Below are 22,585 nucleotides of genomic sequence, written 5' to 3' on the forward strand. Positions count from 1 at the left end.
CAGTTAGGTGCTAAAGGAGAAGGGAAGTTTTGTGACAGAAAATCATGTCTTCTAGGTGGCCGTTATAAGAGAGATTGCTCCTCACAGCCCTGGGGCGCTCATACCTGCCAGCCATGGCTTTGTAGTAAGCAAAGATCTGGTCCGCCAGCTTGTAGACAAACTGATCAAAACACAGGTTCACCTGGTAAAGAGGAAGCATGAAATGTCAGTGGCGTCTGTTTCGCTCTATTGGGGAAACTCAGGCAACTGAAAGAGGGCAATTGGACAGGATTGTCCAAAGTATGTTTCTGCAAGACTCTTTGAAGAAAAAAAAAAAAAAGATTCTGTGGCCAAGTAAGTGAGTGCCTCACCCTCATCCTGGATGTTTGCATGCTCGTTAACATAGTAAAGACTCTGAGAAGTCTGGCAGTGAAGAAATCTCTTTAACCTTATTTAGCCAATATTTTCCCACTTACCCATTTTTTGGAGAATGTGTCTTAACAGCTATCTCACAGACCCAGGGTTCCACATTTGGGGAATGGTTCACCAGGGTGTTTTAGTTTACGTGATGTTGGGTCCCTTGCTCTCACTGTCTTCAGTTTGAGAACAGAGAAAGCAAAGTTCAAAAGGGCTGCTGAGGAACCAACTTCTCTACTGCACCCCTCCTGGGCTGTTACAAGGCAGCTTGTCTGGGGGAAATGCAGCAGAGATCTTTTTCACAGATAGATCTTCATATCCTCTAATTATGCAAATACAATGGCTAACTTGGCAAACTCCCCAGTCCATCTCTCCTGATCGATTTTCCTGTCTTTTTTCACCTTTCACTTTATTTTACCTTACTTTGTGAGTTTTGTTATGACGGAGGCAATGGCCATTAGAAATTTTAAAATCCCTTTGTTCAAACTTTGCTTTAAAATCTTTGTTTTTTAATGAACAGGGAACCGTCCTGACATCTGAATATTTCATCACATCAGGGGTAGATTGTGATGTTCAAGAGGAAATATAAGTTCACAGATACAGAGAATCATTACCAAATCTTCCAATAATGGCAAGGGCAGGAAATGGCCAAGGGTGGGACTCTGAGGAGATGAGGCTGTGGCAGCCAGCAGGCTGTGGCTATAACTTCAAAGGAAACATCAGATTTAGGTGATTAATCTTCAATTACTTCCTCACCAAATTCTCAACCCATAAGCTTTTAAATCTTTTACTTCACATCCCAGATGTCATGTAGAACACAAAAACACATGCTGTGTGTGGTGCTGTCCTTATACCCAAGTAAACAAGGTCTCTATCCTGGACTTTGAGCCTCAAGGGTCCCCATTGGGCTCCTCCAGGCAAACAACCTGCAGGGCCAAGGTAGGGGGTGGTCACTCAAACAGTCCTCCTCTAGAATCAGCTTGCAATGTCCTTGCCCACATGGCCTAAGCTCTTTTCAGGGCCTGTGGTCTCTTCTCTGGGCTCATCCCCCTGACAGTGGACTCCTGTGTGTATACGCCATGGCCCCAGGGTTGGCCAAGGCCACTGTTTGTGGGCAGGGGTGAGAAGAGAGCTCAGGTATTCACATTCAGGCATGCGAGGCCCTTCCTGGTGTGGAAGAGAATTTGGAGACGGGAACAGAAAGGGGGCAGGCGACAAGCTGGAGGTTTTAATTTGTACTTCTGCCCCATGCCCTCAATAGTACTCAGGGTCTGATTGTGTTTTTTCTTTTAATTTATTTTTAAAATCTCGCTTGGATCTATGTTACTCTAGATTTCCTAGTTTTTATCTTCAACCTGTTGAAGAACAAGACCATCTAAACTCTTGCCAGAAAATGGACTTGCCAATGCCAAGATGCAACTAACTGCTCTGTCTCCGGAGTCTTCCTTCCCAAGTATGTGCATTGCTAGGAAACACTAGAAATAGATTCGCGTTGGTATCCATAATGTTTCTAACCCACATTGAACCGGGAGGGTTTAGAAAGAAAGCAGCATATCCACTAGCTTTCTGTTGAAGTATATAAACTTTCAAACAAAATTAGTGGCATTGTTTACCCTAAAGCATTCACATCTTTCCTTTACAAATAAGAATGCCTTCCATTTACATGACATCTAAGTCCCTATAGTTAAGCAGAGCAGAGAGCATCATTCTAATTTCCAGAAGGCAAAACTGAGATATTGTGGTAGTCATTAATGCTGTTAATCATGTATTTCTGGTCCTCTCCCCAGCACATGGTAGGGCTCTACTTCCTCACCCCTTTGAAGTGGGTCACAGCCACATGACCGGCTTAAACCAACAAAATGTGAGAAGTAACTTGTGTCTTCTAGGTAGAAGCTTTAAGTACCAGAATATGATTCCCCCTAACTCCTTCCCCTGCAATGGCAACTAGTGAATGTTCTAGATGGGTTCCAGATTGAAAAAAATGCAGCAGAGTCCTCAAACAACCCATAATGGAGAATTAAACCTTTGCTTTTAAGCCACTAAGAATTTGGGGTCGTTTGTTACTGCAGATAACCTACCTTATCCTGACCATTAGAGAAATAAAGTCACTGAGTGATTCTCTATTAACAGCATGGTATTTAAGAGAATGACTATTACAGTCTGACTAGTAGTCAACTGAAATTCTGGGTAAGCTGTGTGACTTTGAGGTAATAATACTTGTCCACATGAAACCTCAGATTTGCTATCTGTGAAATAGATAAGTTGTTGTAAAGATTCTTTAAAATGTCTCCAAATAGCACTTAGGATAGTGCATGGCAAACAGTAAATACATAATAATTAGTAGTTGGTACTGTTATTATTATCAGACAAGTAATACAACCATAAAAGATACATTAGAAAATTCGTTTTATCTATGCAATTCTATCATTCACCATTCCTTAATAAATTGCAAAAGCAAGACCATCATTTTGTTCTACATCCTTTCTGATGGCCATGGGCATTTATACAGATCACTCTCCAGAAAAAGTCAACAATCTCCCACCCTGTGTTAAGAGATAGAGCCTTGAAAAATTCCAGTATCTTGGAACAAGATTGTAAGGACAAAAGGAGATGCCCATCACTTGCCTCCGCTTCAATCTCATCGTACAGGAACTGCTTTTTAAACTTGGTGAGAGCATAGTAGGCGCTGTCATTGTACAGATCCAAAGGGTAGAGGACATACCTAGAAAGGGAAAAAAAAAAGGCCAGAGGCTTACAAATGACCTCTCTTAAGGACATGGTGAGCAGATTTATATCTGCTTGGAAAATATAAAGGGGTGGGTGAAAAGATGAATAAGTCCCAAATTAGGAAAAGACAACCTTTTAGCATTCTTAAGATGTTTCCAGTGTCTCCACTTAGGAATGACTTACTTTACAGTTTGCACATAGAATCAAAAGCTCACGATGCTAATAAAACCAAGACCTGAAAAAATTAATCTGGGACTAAAGAAATTGGGTGGCAGTTATTAGCTTCCTGCTATCCAGAGGTGATTATTTTCACAGCATGACATCTATGAGACTGACAAGTATAGGAAGGGCTGTTGGGCTGGTAGATCTTTGAACCTATTTGCAAGGATAAGTCAAATGATCTTGTGTGATCCGATCCTTGGTCTGATCTCTCTCCCTCATAAGGCACACTATCTCATCTCCAGTCAACTCAGAACTTCCTTCTGGAAAGAACAGACCTCACTGGCAAACTACCCTCCACCTGCACCCTGGAAACCTCCTTGCTGGCCCACTCCTGCCTCTTACTCCATCATGGAAGGTTCTTTGGTTTCCAGGATATGGTCTGTTAGAATCCAGGGCATGGACATCTCAATGGGGAACTGGATTCGCCGGCCCATGGTTAACTCCAGGAAGAATTCTCGAAACCAGAGCTGGGAGAGGTCGCAACACTGCTGCAGGGCCTCTGAAAGCAGAAGGGAAGGAGCCCTGGGTTACTCCTAGGCAGCACCCAAAAGATCTTCGTTGCTTCTATTATGTTTAAATTGTTATTATTATCACTGTGCTAGGTACGCAGCATGTACTTCATAAATGCAACTTAAAGACTGTGCTCTCTCGTACTTGAAGGCAAGCTCAACACCTACGTCCTGCTCAGGAATGACTGTGGTTTGTTATTTTCTTGTGGTACGGTAGGAGCATATTGGAAGCAATGAAGTTATTTCAGGATATTTGTTTTTCCTATTTCTTTATTTTATTTCGTCTAGAAAAAAATTTTTTTTTTTAAAATAAAGTAAGTTAATTTAAAAAACCCATCTGTCTGGAAAACAGAGAGCAGACACTGACAGTGCATTGGGCAGGGTTGGGGGGCGATTTAGAGCTTGAGATGCCCCCACAGTTTGCATCACCCCCCCCCTCCAATGAAGCCATCCTGAAAACATTCACTCTAAGTGTAAAAAGTGTGCCTGATACACAAACACAGTGTCAAGACAGGCCTCCAAGCACCTGCTTTCAACTGGATGGCAGCTCTTGACCCCTCCTATGTGTTAATTCTGGGTTCTTTACTGTTCAGTGGCCTCTAATGCCCATCCTAGGCACCTCTCTAATGGGGAAGTTGGGATTGTTTGTTAAGATCACTCTTCTTTTCAATACCAACAAATACATTATGACTCCCATGTCCCTGGGCCACCACTCTTCTCCTATGGTATTCTGTCCAACCAGGACATGCACCCTACTCAAAGGAGAAAAATGGGAGAACCCGGGATAGAAAACAACCTGGGAGCCCCTTTGCTAGGGGCAGTGAGTACCAGTGAACTTACAGATGCTGCTTGGTAACAAAAAAGCTCATCTAGTACTTAGGAGAGAGGGACAGAGGGAGAGGGGAGAGATGGAGAGGGGTAGTAGGGAGATGGGGTGGGGAGAGAGGGAGGTGGGGAGAGAATGCAAGCTAGTATATTCCTCTTTTTTTTTTTTATTTCCTTTAGCTAAGGACACAAATATCTACGAGACAAATTTCTCTAACTCAGTGAGAAGCTGAGACTGAACTGAGCCTGGTATTTCCTAGCTCCCAAAGTCCATCAGAAACTGTGTTTCTTCCTTGGTGGCAAATCGTCCCCCTTTGAATCAACAAACAAGTCTCTTTGCAGCTTCTGGCCCAGCGGACTTGGTCAGGCTGGGCCTGGGAGCCCCATTTCTCCTCCCCGCTGTCCACGCGCTGTAGCTCACCGCTGATGTTGAGCAGATGGGTGAAGAAGAAGGACTGTTTGTGGAAGTCCTCAATGGCAAGGACGATGGGCCCGTCAAGGCTGCTTCTCAGGGTCTTCTTGGAGCCACTCTTGTCTGCGATGAGTGATTCGAGCATGGTCCGCACCATGTACAACTTGAAAAGAAAATAAGACGTGCAGGTCAGGGGCTGGATGTCTGTCCTGGAGAAACGATTACTCTGCTGTATTTTTTCTTTCCCCCTTTTTTCAGCAGATGTCTGCTCTTAAGGAAGCACCAGTTTGGGGTTGGAGAAGTGAATTTTGAACTGAGAAAACCTTCATGTGGGAGACTGGTCAGCCACGGGTGGGGAGTCCTGCCCAGGACACCCAGCATCCCTGGGTGGGTGGAAATGGTGACAGCAGGCACTTCAAGGCCCAGTATAGGGGTTCCCGCCTGCTCTGCTCGATCAAGGGCATGGGCATCAGAGGAGAACCTCATTCCATGTCACTCCCTGCTTTCCAAGATGGCCATTGGTGGCACCATGGGTAGAGCACCAGGTGGGGAGTCAGAGGACTGGGGTTCGAGGCCAAGCACTGCCACTGACTTGTTGTGTGACCTTGGGCAGCTAAACCCCCACTCTGGGCCATGGTTTTCTTATCTGTTTCAAACCAGTCCCTTTCAGCTCTAACATTCTGAGGAAATGTGAGACAAGATATGATCAGAACAAGCTCCCCCCGCCACCTCAAGTCTCTGACCCTTAGAGATTTGAATTCATTACTGAGGGAGGACACCCTCTCGTGGCTCCAGCTGTGCTGCACAGCCTGCCAAATTTGGGTGGAAAGCAGTAAATATCGGTACTTACACAGGAGGCCTAATAGACAATTAACTCCTGCTTACAGGGTGCCTTAAATGAAAAGGGCACAAGTGCAGAAGCAGGGTTGTTCTCTGCTAATCTAGATTTTTCCTCCCCGCCAGTGCCTCCACATCATTTGTCTTTGAATCTTAGGGCTGGAAGGGGCCTTGAGGAGCCAGGCTAGTCCATTGCTCTGCCTCCTGGAGAAGTATACCCAAACCAACCCAGCCAGGCGGTGTTATACCAGGGATCGGCAGCCTCTTCGGCCCTGTGTGCCACCAGTGGGGTGAAACAAAGCCCGCGGGGACCACTGGCAGGCCTAAGACATAGATAGGAGAGAAGGAAGAGGGAATGGGAGGGCAGGAGAGACAGGGATGAGGGAGAGAGAGAAAGAGAGAGAGAGAAAAGCAAGAGGTATTGTATACGGTGGGAAAGCCGTCGCGAGTGCTAGGGGCCACCTGCCGACCACCTCTGAGATGCTCCAACCTCCCTCTGTCACCACGTCCATCTTTGCTGCCTCAGGATCATCTCTAGGATCTCACGGGGCACTAATCTGAGCAGTGGAGCCACAGAAACGGGCAACACACCATCCCTACCACGGGACTTGACTTTATGACCAAGGAACTACCAAGGTGGCTGGTTTTCCAGACAGCCCCCCATCTGGAATGCTGTCGGTGCCCATGTCTGACAACGCCTACAAGCTGAGAAGCATTGTTCTAGTGATGGCCTGTGGGGTCCTCAAAGAAAGGAGTCATCAAGTCCCATCCATTCTGGATGCCAAGTGACTTACTGAGTTCTAATTATCTGAAAACTGGATTCGTGCATATGAGGGTGAACTCTTTCCCCATCTACTTTTCTTTAATAGAACATTTAACTCACCCGAACAGCTTACGTCCCAGCTAAGCTAGATGCTCATGCCCGCTATGCTTCAGTGGCCACAACAGAGCCTGCGGTGGGAGTCAGGAGACCTGGGTTCTTGTCCCACCTCCACCATGACTCACCTTGTGACTTGGACAAGTCACTTACCCTCTCTGGACCTCAATTTCCCCATCTGAAAAATAGGGGGAGTGGACTGGGGCAAGTTTGTCTCTCTAAGGGCTTCTCCAGCTCTGACTGTCCAGGAGTCTATTAAATACGCCTCTGCCACCTAACGTGGCCTGGTGGTGTTTGGGGGAGTTAACTCTTGGCGACCTTCCCGCATTATCTACGAAAACCCTCCTTCCCTCCCTCTTTTCTCTCTTCCTCTCTGCTCGTTGGTCACCCTCTTTCATTCATTCTGCCTTTTCTCTCTCTTCCTTACTCATGTCTTTGGACTTACAGAGATCCAAAATCCCTGCTCAGCCCATCAGGGGCACTCTGCCCTGGAAAGGTCTCTGGCCCTTGACCTTCCACAGAATTGCTTGTAGAAGCTTCCTCGGGATGCTCCACAACCAGCAGGCGAGATGAGGGCCAACTGACCCGAGGGTTGTGAAGCCAAGGGACCTTTTAACGACACTGCTGAGAACCCCCCTCACTCTGGCCTCAACCCCCCCCACACCATCCCCTGCCCAGACAGAGACACACACGCAGTGAGGAGGGTCAGGAGGTGGGTGGGCCTCAGGAGACTCATCTCAGACGATTCACGGACTCAGGTTTCAGAGCTAGGAGAGGCTTACAGGTCACATGAAGCAGGAGTTCCCAGGCTGGGGCTCTGGGGCCTGGAAGACCTTTGCAAGTAACTGTGTTTTTCAATACCTCAAAAAGCCTACTATACTTAAGTAGTTTACAAGTGTTTAACTAAGATAGCAGTATTCTTAATTTTTTTTTTTCTGTAATTTTATGACTGCTTTGGATAAGTTATGGGCAACCTCTTGCTGTTCAGAAGCTCCGTTGGCAACTCTTGAAAATTTCAGATTCCTAGACTTTCTCTAAGGGTTCAAGGGGCTTTTAAAACTTGTCCTTCTTTAGGTATGTGTGGAATAATAAAAGGGGTCAGTAACATGATCTCAACCAAAGTTTTCTTCATACAGGGAAGATAACAGAGCTCAGAGAGGTGGAGGGGCTTGCCTGAGATTGCATAGCAAGTCAGTGGCAGAATTTGTGAATTCCTGAATAAGGAAACTATTGCAGGGTTCATTAAAAAAGGGCAGGACGGACACATATAGATTCCACTTTAAACTCATCTTGCACTTTAGAACCTGCTGTGTACTTCACAGGGCTAGGAATACTGCCAGTCCTAATATTACCCCATTTGCCAGATTAGATAACCAAGGCACAGAGAGATTGTGTAGCGTGCCCGAGATCACACAGGTATCTAGGACTAGAATCCAGGTCTCCTGAATCTTAAGCCAGTGGTCCATCCCCCTATATCAAATGAGATGGCAGAACAAGACTAGAGCAGCTGCTTGCCCCTGCCCCTCCTGCCCCAGGACCCCCCGCTCCACTGCCCTGTGGTCCAGACCAGCTGGGAGTCAACAAAGCCAACCTGGACCTGAGCTGCTCACCTGTGTGCTGGAGGGTCCCACGGCTCGTCGGGGCACCTTGATGTCAAATCCACCTTTGGGATCCTTCTCCCCTCTCAGGCAAGGGTCATTCGGGGGCTCTCGGCCCCCCTCCCAGTCACAGATGGTCTTCCGGATTGCCTGCAGCACACTGGGGAAGGAAGAACAGACTCAGACCAGGTCTGACTACTGGGAGGAGGCACTCTGTCAGCTGTTTCCTGAGCCTGCGGCTACTGCACTAAATTATTTGGAGGGCTATGAAACATGCTCATGCCTGGTCCCACTCCTAGAGATGCTGCTTTTGAAGACTGAAGATAAGAGTCCAGAAATCTGCATTTTAACAAGCGTCCCAGGAGATTCTGATGCCCACTAGATGTTTAAGAACTCAGCCCTGAGCCTGTGCAGGGGGAGATTACTTGAGTAACACGAGAGGGCTATTTTTCTTTTTCACTAGGGGGGAGACTCATGAGTCCAATTAAATCTATGCACATTTAAATCTTTAATAATAGCCTATATTTATTGAACACTTATTCCATGCTGCTGTATACTTAGGTACACATGTGGATTATTTCATTTCATCTTTCCAACAGCCCACGAGGTAGCTACTATTATCATCTTTCCTTTACAAACGAAGGAAAATGAGGTCCAGAGCAGGCAAGTAATTTAACTGAGGTCACACAGCTAAGCAGTGGTGGATAAGGGCTTCAAACCTGGAGATGGAGGCTTAACTCATTCCCAAGGTTCAGTCTCCTAAGAAGGCCTCTTGACTCAGAGAACTTGCTAGAATGGTCTGCATGAGCTCAGAGGCTGCCCTGGAAGCTGAGTGAGCTGGGAACTTCCTGCCTGGCCTGTACCTAGCACCTCTGATTTTTAATGTGTCCCCAGAGAAGGCCATTCGAAGACCCACCTGATGAGGACGTTCTTCTTCTTCCTCACCGCCTGCCTCAGGGGCTCGCGCAGTGTCACCTGGGCAAAGTCCTGCAGGGCTGCGTAGATGGTGTTCCGGATGGCCTGGTTGAAGACGCTCTCCATCCTGCCCATGAGCACCTGCAGACCTTTGATCATGGCGATCACCTGGCCAGGCACAGATCAAGGGTCAGGCTCACGGTGCCTGGGCACACCTCTCTGTCCAGCACCCTTCACCACAGTGCAGGGAGAGCACTGGGTGAGACCCCCATGGTCATCAGGCCAGTGCTACACAAAGTGCTCGTGCACAACCGGGTAAGAAACATGTGGCAGGATGGAAATCAACACTCTGCTTCCTTCACTGAGAAAGCCTTGCTACCAAACAAAGATGTCAACTAAACTGAACTGTGTTCTTCACGATGCTGTTGATTTTCACTCCGGCATGGGCTCCTTACTTATCTCGTTGCAGACTGGTGACAGATGGTCACAGTTTGAGTAGCTCTTTGACTTTTGGAGTCCTCTCCACATATCATGTATCCACATGCCACATAAAACAGAACTATTTTACCATAAATTATCCTAAATAATTTTATAATCATTGCTTTTGTAATAATTTGACCAATTGCTGCTTGAATCCAAAAAGTAGAAACTTCTCCCCCTTTAGAAGTTTTGGGGGAAAGTCTCTGCCCTTCTTTTGCCTCTTCCCTTGTCCCTTCCCAGTCTTATCTGTTTGGAGAGATGGAAGGCAGGTCTGTGGTGAGTGTGGTGGCCCAACTTGCCTCTCTCTTTTGAGATCTGTCTGCCTGCAGGGTGTTTGCTTTCCCCTCTGGGTTCCTGTCCTTTCCTTGCAGCAATCACCCCCTCTCCCCACCCCAAGGAAGGGAGGCATGTATTTATCCAGCTGTCACACCTATCACTCAATGGGTGTAAGTTTAACATGATGGGGGAGTGACAGGAAGTTTTGTTGCCTTGGGTCAAAGCCACATTCTCTGGGCCAGCTTTACCAGCACCACACCCGATGCTTTCACCCCTATCAATTCAAGTGTTAATTTCTTGACCTGTTCAGAATTCACAGGGAAAAGCATTCACCAAATAAGCCTCCTCACAACTGTCACACGCTGTGTACACCCTGTCCCCAGTGACTGGTCAAGACATTTTTGTTCAAAGGGAATGAATGAATGAATGGAAGAATGGATGAGCTTAGACTGTAAGCTCTTTCTTCCTCTGTACCTTAAAGGAAGAAATAGAAGGAAATGGTAAGACTGGAGCTCAGGAAGTGAAGATCTGGAATGGAATTAATAAGTATAGAAACATCATTGGAGAGCTTTAGTGAAGAGAAATAATGGAGGATAAACTGCAAAGGAAATTTAGATCATAAAAGAATCTAGGCTCCTGGCTGGAGCTATAGCTAGGAATATTAGGACAAAGGAAGGAATAGATAAAGAAGATGCTTTGGAATAACTCCAAACATGGTAGTTTATGCATATAAAAGTATGTATTTATAAATATAAATATATAGGTCTTTCAATTTTTTTGTGCGAATATATAAAAGCATATTAATTTTAGTATAAATGGGATAATTTTACATGCTGTTCTTTAGCCTGTTCTTTGTAGACTTAATGATATCCTGTGAATTTCTTTCCATGTAGGTACATCCATTTTAGTGGCTGCTTAGTATTCAATTATGTAGCTGTACCTTGATTTACTTACCTGTTCCTGTACTGAAGGATACTTCGGTTGTTTTGCATATTTTGGTACTATAAACAATAGGGGATAAACATTCTTATATATATATGTGCTTGCACAGTTGGCTAATTTCCAGGGGATATATTCCAGAAGAAGAACTTCTAACTTATGTGGTATGCACATTAAAATTTGGATACATAATATGAGATTACCATCTAGCAAGCCTTTAAAATGTAGAGGGCCACCAAAAGTATCCAAGAATCCCTATTTTGCCCACTTCAACTACCAACAGGTATTAGCAATCTTTTAAACCTTTGTCATCCTGATTGGTAAGCATTATGTCCCATCTTAGTTTTAATCCATGATTCTTTGACCACTCTTCAGTTTGAGGATTTTTCATGTCTTTCAGCTATTTGTTATTTTTTTTTTTCTTTCTTCTGCTGCTGTTTTCCTTTTCCCCATTTTTTAGTGGGTGGTCAACATTTTCTTATGGATTTTTGAGAATAGAATGAGCATCTAATCATTTTTGAATAACATTTGATAGAGATTGACTTGGACAACAGCAGATACTTGAAGAGGGGTGGGGGCGGCAGGGAGGAGGGTGTAAATTGGAAGGGTCAATACTGTCATGCACTTGGCTCCGGACCCCTCCTGGGACCACCGGCACAAACAGAAGCCTCTGGGGTGGGGGTGGGAGGCAGCACCCACCTCAACAAAGGCGAACTTTTCCTCACTGGTGTAATTGTAGCGTGTGGCTCTCTCATACTCCTCTGCTGTGCCGGGGCAGTCCTTGTTGCAGAATTTGTCTGTGGGATGAACCAGCTTCCAAGAGTACTGGGAATAATAGAAACAATGCAAATGTCCACCAGCTGATGGATGGATAAGATGTGTTCTATCCATACAGTGGTATATTCTTCAGCCATAAAAAAGAATAAAATACTGATTCATGCACAACATGGGTGAACCTTGAAAACATTACACTAAAGGAAAGAAGCTAGTCACAAAAGACTACATAGTAAATGATTCCATTTATATGAAATATCCAGAATAGGCAAATCTATAGGGACAGCAAATAGATTAGTGGTTGCTTAGGACTGCAGAGGATTGAGGGAAAGGAGGGTGATAGCTAAAGCATACAAATCTTCTTTCAAAAGTGATGAAAATGTTCTAAAACTGACTGTGGTGATGGTTGCACAACTCAATTGATATAATAAAATCACTGAATTACACACTTTAATGGAGAATTGTACTGTATGTGAGTTCTAGCTCAATAAATCTTTTTGTTGTTGCTGTTTGTTTAAGAGCGTACTGAGCAGAGGCAGGCCGAGTCCACGTGCAGGGGGGTAGGGGGGCAGGGAGCTGGGTCCTTCACCCTTGGGGCACCTACCACCTCCATGACGTGGGCACTCCACTTGGATAAAAGCTGCAGGCCCCGCAAGGCCAGGTCAAAGAGCTCGCGGTACTCCTCGTCTGACTTCTGGCTGTCCAGCCCGGAGCCCGTCACCACCTGGGGAGCAGGGGTCCGTCACAGTCACCCTCCACATGCTGGCACTTTTACACATTATTTCACAGATTCCTCCCAAGAATGCTACAAGGGAGGTGCTGTTATTACACCCCCTTGACAGGGAACCTTGTTGGTGGTCGTACGGCTCGTCAATGGTGGAGGGTCCATGGGCAGGTGGTGTGACAACACAGCCCCATTCATTCCCACTCTGGCATATTGCAGGCCAGCAGCTCTCACACCTCCTGACTGTGACCTCTAGTACGAAGGGCCTACTACATAATGGAACACATGCCTGTGCAGACACAGTAAATAAACAGATGAAACAACCTTTTCACGGAGCAAGCTTACTCTTACTACATGTGATTCCCTCTGATTTTCTATTTTATTTCATACAAAAATACTAATCACAACCCGCTAAACTGATTTTACAACTCATTAACAAGAAATGACTCATGAACGGAAAATCACTGATGTGGACAGTCAAACATCTATCTACCTGTGATATATTTCACAGCAAAACATAGTATGTATGCATGCAGTTGTATATGCAGATACATAAAATATACATAAGTGTATGCATGTATGTATCTGTACATCTGCATATATAATTTTAAAAATAACTTCGAGCCAGATCTACTCTTAGACCACCTCAAAACTTGACCAGGAATTAAGGAGGCACCAGCACCCTAGATAAATTATTCCTATAGTTCAGTTGATGGGCACAAATGGTTAAGAAGACCCAAGGCTGCCCAAGAATGGGGGCCACTGGCCTGATGACCGTACCACCTACATTTGCTAGACTGTCCTCATTTCAAATACGTTGCCCAATGACCAAACACATGTCCTGAGTTTGGTTGGGAAATCATGACCACTATGGCTGCACTTTAGGACAGAACCTGTGAGCAAACTTGAGGTAGTGCAGAGTAAATAACCCATGAGTTCTGGGTAATGAAGGAATTTGTATTGGATGACCTGTGTTTATTAAAACAACATATATATTTATCAGAAGGGTTATATGGAAAGAGATCTAGAAGGATATATTTACTCAAATATTAATCACAGTTGATTCTGAATGGTAGACTTTTGCATGATTAAATCCACCCCCTCACCCCCCACTCTTTTGCCTATCTGGTAGTTTTTTGAGAATTTTGTACATTGATCAGGTTTCCATATTTTTTTTTAAAAAAGGAAAAATTCAACATCAATAAAAATGTGGTTATTGGGAAAAACAAAAATCTATTATGATTATAGGAGGTTTTTACAGACTTTCTTGTTCCCTAATTGTATTTTCTGATTTTTTACAATGATCATTTATTATTGCGTAGTTTAAAAATACTTAGATGGCATTATGAATATGAGCATCCAGAGCTCTGTTTCTCTTGTCATCCAGAGCAGAGATGGCTGGGATCATGGACACACAGAATTAACAATTTCTGGGCCCAGAACAATTTCTGCCAGGCTCAGGGCACGCTCTGTGCGTCGTACCACTTAAGCCTCTCAATGAGCCTCTGAGGGCAGGCGCTATTATCATCCTCATTTTGCAGATGAGGAACCGAGGCACAGAGATGTTCTGTCTGGCTCCGAAATCCATGCTCTTGGCCACTCTGCCCTCCAGCCTGCCCATGTGCATGCCCTCACTCCTGCTCCCATTATCCTGCATGTTCACATTCTTTCCGGGCTGGTTCTTACCCCACACACACCTCCATCCCAGCAGCCTGGCCGTGCTCACCTCACTGTTGCTGTAGCGAGCAAGTTCGGAGATGAAGCGAATGTGGTCATCCCGGATCTGGACCATCTGTTCGCAGATGTTGTACTGGGGGCTGATGCTGCTCTGAGTGCATGTCCACCTGGGCAGAAAACCACAGGGTCTGAGCAGGTCCTGGCCCTGGGTGTCTGGGTGGGACAGGCACCTTCCACTCAATGGTTGCAACAGAGCCGGCTCCCCTGGGTGGAACCAAAGGGTATCCCAGCCCCTTCAGCAAGGGAGCCTTCTAAACCTGATGCCGTAGAGACTACAGGTGGAATGAACAGTCCTGCCCCCTCCTCTTTAGGGTGGGCCTCCTCTAAGACCCAATCACAGGCTTTTCCAGGCATCCTGCCCACGGTACTTACCAGGTATGTGAGCAGGGAGGGACTCCCAGCCTTTCTAGGGCTACAAAGGACTAGAATCCAAGTAAAAAAAAAAGCAGAGTGGCAACCTCCCCAAACCTGTCTTCTGACTGATGGCATCGCCCTCCTTGGCTTTGGAGGGGGCCTTTGGGCTGGGATTGGGGAAACCTGAAGGGTCCCATGCCTCTTTTTAGTAGTAACCTAGCAACATGGAAGCCCCCCATGGTGAGGAAAGCCATAATCTTCAGAGGCATCCTTGGTTGTCTCTCTTCTTTTACCCTCTCTCTCCTTCTCTTCTTCCCTGAGCTCTTTTTGGAAGGACATCATTGGGAAAACCAACCTTAACTGTAGATGAAAATCTTCACCCTCCTTCCTCAAGATAAAAAAGAAAACTCCCTTCACCCTCCTCCACCATCCAGTGCTGGGTGACCCAGCAGACAGACTAAGCATGAGAATAAAGCAGGGGCACCAAGAAATAACAGAAAAACATTGTGGAAAGATTTTAGTATTTCAAAAGGAAGTCTGAAGTGGTTCTCAGAAGTATAATCGGAATGGTGATGGACCTTCCTGTGCTTATATTATAGTTTGGCACTATTTGTCCTTTGAATTGCTTGTGGAGGGATGGGGCACTGTGACCACTCGAGCCTCTGCCATCTGCCCTGGTCATGACACTGGCTTTCACTCCCCAACAACTTCAGATGGCAAAAATTCCTCCAGGGAAAAGTGAGGAAATGGGTCTGGTGTTCTCAATGCCATGGTTTTTCCCTCACACACTGGCAGCCAGTGGGTTATGAAGAGACCAATCTTCTTTCCTTGGTCAGACTCATTCACAGGGGTTCAAGGCTGGTCGAGCTGAAGGACACTCTCTTCCTATAATTTTAAGGGACTAATGCACTCACCCTTGACTAAAGGAGGGTCAGCACCCTCTGCACGGAAAGTTCATATTCCTCAACCAAGCACTCGGCTTGGGAGAGATGCACACAGAAGAAACTTCCCGAACAACCCAGAGAGATGGCCCCAACTTCTGTGAGGCATGGACACTCCAGATCTTAGCATAGATTACCTTACATTGTGGTTTATAAATAACCTCACATGAGACCATTGACCATTTCTCAGTTGGAACCATCCCAACAACACGCTCCACTACATACTTAGTGCACAGACAGGAAGCCTCTGAGGAGAGAAGTGGAGTGATGGAGAACAATGTCATCCCACTCCACCTGAACACTGAACCTGCCATTCCTCCCTGCTTCTCAGGGGAAGCAGGACTCCTGCTGTCCCACTCTGGGGGGTGGCATGTGTCACCACCAAGATGGGGAAGGGGCTGTGGCTATGCTCTGAGCACTTTTGAACCCTGGCAGCAAAGGGAGGATACAACCAGGGCTCAGAGCACTCGCCACTGTTCCCCCTTGGCCGAGCACCAGTGATCCAATGGAATCCACCTGCCCAGGGATCTGGGGAGGGAGGAGGGGCTGAAGTGGCCCCTCGGCTCCCTGCCCGGGCTGGGCGTCCTCCTGGGAGCCGAGAGACATTACGGCAGGCACTCACTTGGATTTGTTCTCTTCATAGTGAGCACTGGTCTTAATGTATCTGGCCAGCTCTATCTGCATGTCGCCGAAAAGGGGCACCACCTGCAGCTGCTGCAAAGGAAGCAAACAGAGCGCATGAGATGCCGAGGGAGGGGCTTCAGCCGCTGCCTTTGCCACTGGGGGAGGCAGGTCATCAGGGTGCCTCTGGGTCAACCCCTAGCTTCTTCCTCTGATGATGCTACCACATGAACCTGGAATCAGAAGGAGCCTCAGCAGGCAGACAGGTTCTCCCCTGCCTCCAACCGTCTGCTCCAGGCAATTGAGCCCGAGATGCCAAGAGACTTGCCCAAGGGCACCTAGCCAGTAGAACAAGAACAAATGAAAGATGAGGACCAGCTGGCCTGCCTCCCAGTACACTGTTCTTTCTGCTCTGGTTTGTTCTGGCTTGGAGGATCCATGGGACTCTGGACTAGGAAGTCATCTGGGGACTGCTGGCTGAGTTTGGACTTATTGAGAAACTCTTCACTGTAACAGCGATTGAAATCATAAGTCCTAACACCAGAGGGCAGACAATTTCCATCCAAAGACCAGGGCAAACAGAGAAATTCAAATCTATGGCTGGTAGATATTTTAAAAATGTTATCTCAACCCATATGGTAACTTTTAAAGTATTATCATCACTCCCATTTTACAGATGCAGAAATCGAAGCTTAGACAGCTGAAGTGATTTTTCATACAATCCGACCACCTCAAAGTCAAGGAGCCAGGATTATAACTCAGGGCCCTGACTCACCCATGTAATCTCATTAAATCCTCAAGGGAACCCTGTGAAGTAGACACCCTTAGCATGCATATTTTTCCAGCTGAGGAACTGAGTTTCAGAGGGGTTTAGGGACTTTCCCAAAGTCGTCCAGCTATTAAGTGGCAAGGCTGTGTCTTCTGCTCTGCCCCTGTTCATTCATGCTGACTAAAGCACTGGTAGCTTTTGCAAGTGTCTCTCTCTAGAGCCCTCTACACCACACCTTCAAGGGATTTCTCTCTTCAATGTTAAGATGCACTTTTCCATGTCTGACCCGTCACAACCAACTCCATGCCTGAAGTGTCCAACACCAGAATAAATTGATGAAATGGAATTTAATTCCAAAGTACAAAATTTCCTTGCAGAACCCACAAAGACTTACTTTAACCACATGTTTTTGTTTTTAAAGATTTGGGGCCAGAAATTCAAATCTATGAGGCACTGGGATGGATATATTGAATACTGGGCATGTGGATGGATGCTGATAAGGCACTCATTCCCGAGGTGGAGGGCCTCAGTGGCTTAGGCAAATGGCTGTGATTCTGCAAATATGAATTAATTTAAAATCTAATCTTTAATCCTTCCAATCTGTAAACTCTAATTTATGCTGAAAATTAAAGCAGGGGCTGTCTTCTGGTACACACTGCTTTCTTCAGATGACTAGGGAGTTCAGGAAAGGAAAAAAGCAGTATGCAAAAATTGAATGCAAAAACTCCTGGCTGATTCCTGAACAGAGGCCGTGGACATGTGTTTGACTTTCATGGATAGGCTCCTATAGCACCCAGTCCTCTCCCAAGGGCAGATGGAGGCACTCTCATTCTACAATCCTGCTTCTCCCACAGTTCAGTCGACAAGCCGCACTGTCTCCTGGCTAATTTCATTCCTTTCACCTGGAATACCTTGGCTCTGACAAGCCCTGGGCCCCTCAGCCCCTGCCCAGACCAGCCACTGACCTTAAAGAATTTATCAATTTTGCTAAGGTTGATTCTCTTTTTGGCATCCAGTTTGTAAATGTTGCTGACATTTCCATCCATCAAATAGAGGCCGAAACCCATTACCTAAAAAGAGAAGGGACAGAGCACAGAAACTAGTTACATGTTGGAAAAGTCTTAAAAAAAAAAAGGTCCATGTATATGTGTAAATCACTGAGACCCTTTCAAGACACATTCTTTTACAAAAACCTGTATGTCTTCAAATGAAGACAGCAAATATAGGTCTAATTTCAATCAGTTATTTGATTTCTGTGAAGAAATGTCAATGGCCCGTTAATTTAATATAATTATAATTTATAAATGGCCACTTCTTAAGCCCTTACTATGGACCAGACTGCGGGATTAGGACTTTAACAAGTATTATGTCTTTTAATTCCTACAACAATCTTATGAGTCAAGTTTGATCCAACAACCTTATTCTATATATGTGGAATCAGAGACACAGAGAGGTTTACCGTCTTGCCAAGATCACACAGCTAGTAAGTGGTAGGAACAGGCTCTGAACCAGGATCTGCCTGACAACAATTGATGGGTTTAGGTCTTTTTTGAGAGCTACAACAACGTAAAAATCTCTGAGGAGCTATATGTGACTTTCTTTTAAAAAAACAAACATTGAGAATGCCCTACATATGGGTCAACCATATATCAAGGCTAATTCTTGATATTACAGTTCATTTAATAATCTTCAGAACGCTGCCTAGTTCTGCTACTTTCGACAAATGTGAGGCTGAAAACCTGCACTGAGTGCAGCTCCCCTTGGCCTACAGTTGCTGGGTGACCGTGGTTAGTCACTATTCTCTGTACTTCCAATTCTGATCTGACACACAAAGGAGAAGACCAGAGGATTGTTAAAATCATTTCCCCCTTAGTTGCATTTTGTGGTTCCACAAGGGGACTTTTTCATTTAGTGGTAAAGGGTCCTCCCTGGGTGGCAGCTGAGTTAACTAATGCAAATTGCAGAGAGAAGCAATGTCAGAAACAATGTCAGAAACAATGTGAGAAACAATGTACGAAAGCAGATTGAAGAAGGTGGGAAGGTTGGGGTGCAGAAGAATTAAAAGACTCCAGAATTTGAAGGCAGCATCTAAGATGGCTTGGTGGAGCGGAATTTAGTAACACAGCCTGGCCCAGCCATAGCACTGGGGGTGAGAGAGGTGGCTGAGCTCTGGGTGCCTTCCCTGGATTTCTGATTGTCCAGAGGAAACCAAACGGGACAAGTCACGAAGCCACACCACCCTGAAAACCTAATTGGTGCTATGCAAATATAAAGAAGGGAACACCCACAGGAATCCACAGGATAGCAAGGGTATCATGAAGGAGAGTGGGGGAGAATAGGAAAAGCAACTAGGAGAATTTTTGAAAGGTGAGGTTCTGGGGAACAAAGAATCAAAAGCAAGTATGCAGTGTGTATAATGATATATAGAGAAAGTTCATTTCCATGCTATAGCTGTCAGAGGTAAATTAGAAACCACCTAAGCAGCTAACAATAGAATAATGGCTAAACAAATGAAGGCTCATCCAATGGCACTTCTTTAACAGCTGTATAATATTCCAAATGCATTTAATAACAGGATAAAAATTATACACCTACAAAATTTATGTATACTGCATATTCTGAAAATACACAAGCATAGAAAAAATTAGAAGTGCTCGAAGTGCTAAAAGTGTTCCCTATAGATGGAAAGATTGTGAACAATTTTAATTTTTTATGCTTTCCTGTATATTACAGATTTTCCACAATGAATAAATATTACTTGATAATGTCAAAATGAAACTTATAAATGATGAAACATTTGTGACTGTTTGGCAAAATACAGCAAAATTTTAAGATTTTGCATTCCCTCTGAGTTGGCAATTTCTCTTACAGGAAGTTAACTTTGGCAATAATCACGAATACGACAAAGGCAGTGCTAAAAGGGTATTCAATACAGCATAGCAAACATATGTCCAGCAACAGGGGATTCATTAAACAGCAGGCATCCCCATACAATGGAATATTTGGCAGTCATTAAAAACTAAATTGCAGAAATATCCTTAATGACCTCTGGAAAGATGCACATGATGTTTTAAATGAACAGAGCAGGCTCTGAAACAATGTGTGCAGTAAGATCTGTATTCATTTTTAAGTAAGACAAAATAAACATAGTTTCAAAAAGGATTTTAAATCAGAAGGAGGTGAGATGGTAAGTCCAGGCCCCAGCATGTGTGAACAGAGGGAGTTTTACCTTGAGGAGCATGTGTTTCTCACTGGGGGTCAGATACATCTTGTTCTCGTAGTAATCCACACAGATGTTGACAATGTCAGCCAGCAGCTCCTCATAGCCTGGGATCACTTCCAGTTGCTGATGGAGACACTAAACAGCAGCACCCCCCTCTGGATTAGACTGCATCCTCACCCACAGCAGAAGCCCCCAGCTGAGCAGGTGGCAACCAAGAGTGCACCGCTCCCGTTGATGGCTCAGGTGACATGGAAAGCCCAAGGTGGGGAACCCTGCATGCCAGCCTGCACACACATACACCATGTGACACCCAATCATCTCCTCCACATCCTCACAAGCAGCTAATCAGAGTTCCTGCACATGGCAGGGAAAGCATTCCTCTCGCGGAGGCCTCAATTTTATTTCCTAGCAGTTCTGATGGTTAGAAAATTCTTCCTTGGGCTGAGTTGTAATTGCAGCTCAGCTTTACAGTAATAGGCCTGTACTAATCTGAGCTGAGTTCTGAGGGTGTGGACCATCTACTACATCTCCTCAGACTCAGCCCAGTGGAGGAGAAATGGGCTAGCAGGTGTCTTTTCCTAATGAGGACATGGCAGTAAATGAAATATTCCCCATAAAAAAGGAAAACCAGGGCCACGGCCTGGCATCTAGAGGCAGGGAATGATGGTACTCTCCCACGCAGCATGGGACCGAGTCTCCAGAAAAGGAAACCTGGAGCCCCGGATGCTGAGCAGCCTTCTGAAGTTACCAAAGAGCAGGATGGGCCCTGTCAACCTGGAGCCTCAGTAAGAGGGATCTGAGCCTGAACCCTTGAAAGAGGGAGGGCCCCTCTCAGTTTTGTCCTGGGACTTGCTGACATACTTACTCGTTCCGGTTTAGGTTGAACTGACCAATGAGTGAGGAGCATCATATTATGTCAGGTAGAGTATGAGGAGCCACAGCTGGCTGCGGTGGTGGTAACAACAGCCACACCTTCTTAAGCACTAAACATCCAGCAGGCTCTGCATGCTAAGGGCTTTCTATTTTATATCATTCTCACAGCAGTCTGATGAGATGGATTCTGTTATTAGCCTCATTTTACAGATAAGGGAACTGAGCCTTGGTCCTGACCATGGTCTCATAATGGGTTATAATGGGTCAACGGCAAGTCCAGGTTTAGAAAACACCTCCAGCACCCATGCTCTCAACCCTTACCTCTGCAGAGGCAGAGCATGGGCTGTGTAGGCTTTTAGAGACCAAAACCTCTAGGGGAGACTTAAATCTGCAGCTTTACTTCATTCTCAGATGGGGCTGATCCTGCCAGTGGAGAAAAGCAGAACTTGAACTCGTCTGCTCACCATCTGCCCAATCCCTTGGCCCTGCCTGGCATCCCTGAAAAGCCAGGTCAGGACTAACCAAGAGCCTGCAATCACCTGGGTGATCCTGTTGTGGTTGGCCAGGAACATGGAGAGGTTCTGGGACTCCTGGATAGACTGGGGGTCTGCCATCTTCCTCAGGAACTGGGCCGCTCTGAAACAGAGAGAATGGGTGCTGCAGAGAGGAATGCTCAAATGCAACCCGCTGGAACTCTCCCTCAAAGTTAATGAGTTCTGAATATCACAGATGATGCAGACATCAAAGAGTATTTTGGAATCATTTCTTTGGAGCTGTTTAAATTTCTGTGATAAGAGTGCCTAAAATTAAAAGACAAGAATGAACCTAGAGCTCAAATTTGGAAGGTTTGCAAGTAATTAGCATCCCATTAACAAGCGCAGAGTGATGGTACAGAAAAGTGAAATGAGCATGGTTGTGCTTCCTTGTGACCTGCAGTGAAAATGCATGATAAAAGCTTTAACTGTGAATGTTATGGAGAACAGTCTGGAGCAGGATGCTTTGTTTTCATTGTGTATTCTGTTATTTCTAGGAAAAACTGACATTTTTCCAAGTAAAGCATTGTACAAAAACCAAAAGTAGATCTAACCTAACAGGACTACAGGTAAAGGGCTGACAGGCACAGGGAGCCCAAACAGGACTTGGAGGGAGAAAGCCACAGCTTTCCAGACTTTTACATCCTAAACCAGTGGTGGTGCAGCCTGCACCATGATGAAGTATGAGAACACAGACAAGACTGCTAAAAACTAGCTGCTCATTAGAGGATGCAGCTTTGGCAGTGATGGAAGAGGTTGGTCAGAGCTGGGAGAACTTTGGGGAAGATGTACTGTGGGCTATATATAAAGTCTCTGTCAGAGTTGCCATTCCTGATTCAGGCTTGAGATGGGGCCTGCCTGCTGGGCTTCGCAATTCATTCAGGGGGGTAAAATTGTGAGAAGCAGCCCACCCCCTGCCTTCTCTAGTTACCTTGGAGCCTCAAGGGGCTGGTACAAGGAGGAGCGTCTCTCTGTATCAATAACACAGAAAGTCCTTCCCAAGAGATTTGTCAGACACTTTGG

The 22,585-nt window shown here is 45.5% G+C and overlaps 1 protein-coding gene across 2 annotated transcripts in view; it reads right to left on the minus strand.

Annotated features, from left to right (window-relative positions):
- Window positions 1-22,585, minus strand: part of CYFIP2 (cytoplasmic FMR1 interacting protein 2) — a 123,053-nt gene that overhangs the window by 69,140 nt on the left and 31,328 nt on the right. For both annotated transcript variants that reach the window (XM_037799507.1, XM_037799506.1), the window contains exons 7-19: window positions 21,569-21,665; window positions 20,163-20,291; window positions 17,899-18,003; window positions 16,166-16,257; window positions 14,238-14,355; window positions 12,392-12,511; window positions 11,713-11,838; window positions 9,320-9,486; window positions 8,416-8,563; window positions 5,101-5,254; window positions 3,688-3,844; window positions 3,022-3,118; window positions 105-181 (exon numbers count right to left, since the gene is read on the minus strand). In XM_037799507.1, coding sequence (XP_037655435.1) covers window positions 105-181; window positions 3,022-3,118; window positions 3,688-3,844; window positions 5,101-5,254; window positions 8,416-8,563; window positions 9,320-9,486; window positions 11,713-11,838; window positions 12,392-12,511; window positions 14,238-14,355; window positions 16,166-16,257; window positions 17,899-18,003; window positions 20,163-20,291; window positions 21,569-21,665 — 1,587 coding nt within the window. The remainder of the gene's footprint in view (window positions 1-104; window positions 182-3,021; window positions 3,119-3,687; window positions 3,845-5,100; window positions 5,255-8,415; window positions 8,564-9,319; window positions 9,487-11,712; window positions 11,839-12,391; window positions 12,512-14,237; window positions 14,356-16,165; window positions 16,258-17,898; window positions 18,004-20,162; window positions 20,292-21,568; window positions 21,666-22,585) is intronic.

Source organism: Choloepus didactylus, chromosome 11 (genome assembly GCF_015220235.1).
Source record: "Choloepus didactylus isolate mChoDid1 chromosome 11, mChoDid1.pri, whole genome shotgun sequence".
In the NCBI taxonomy this organism is placed as follows: domain Eukaryota; kingdom Metazoa; phylum Chordata; class Mammalia; order Pilosa; family Megalonychidae; genus Choloepus; species Choloepus didactylus.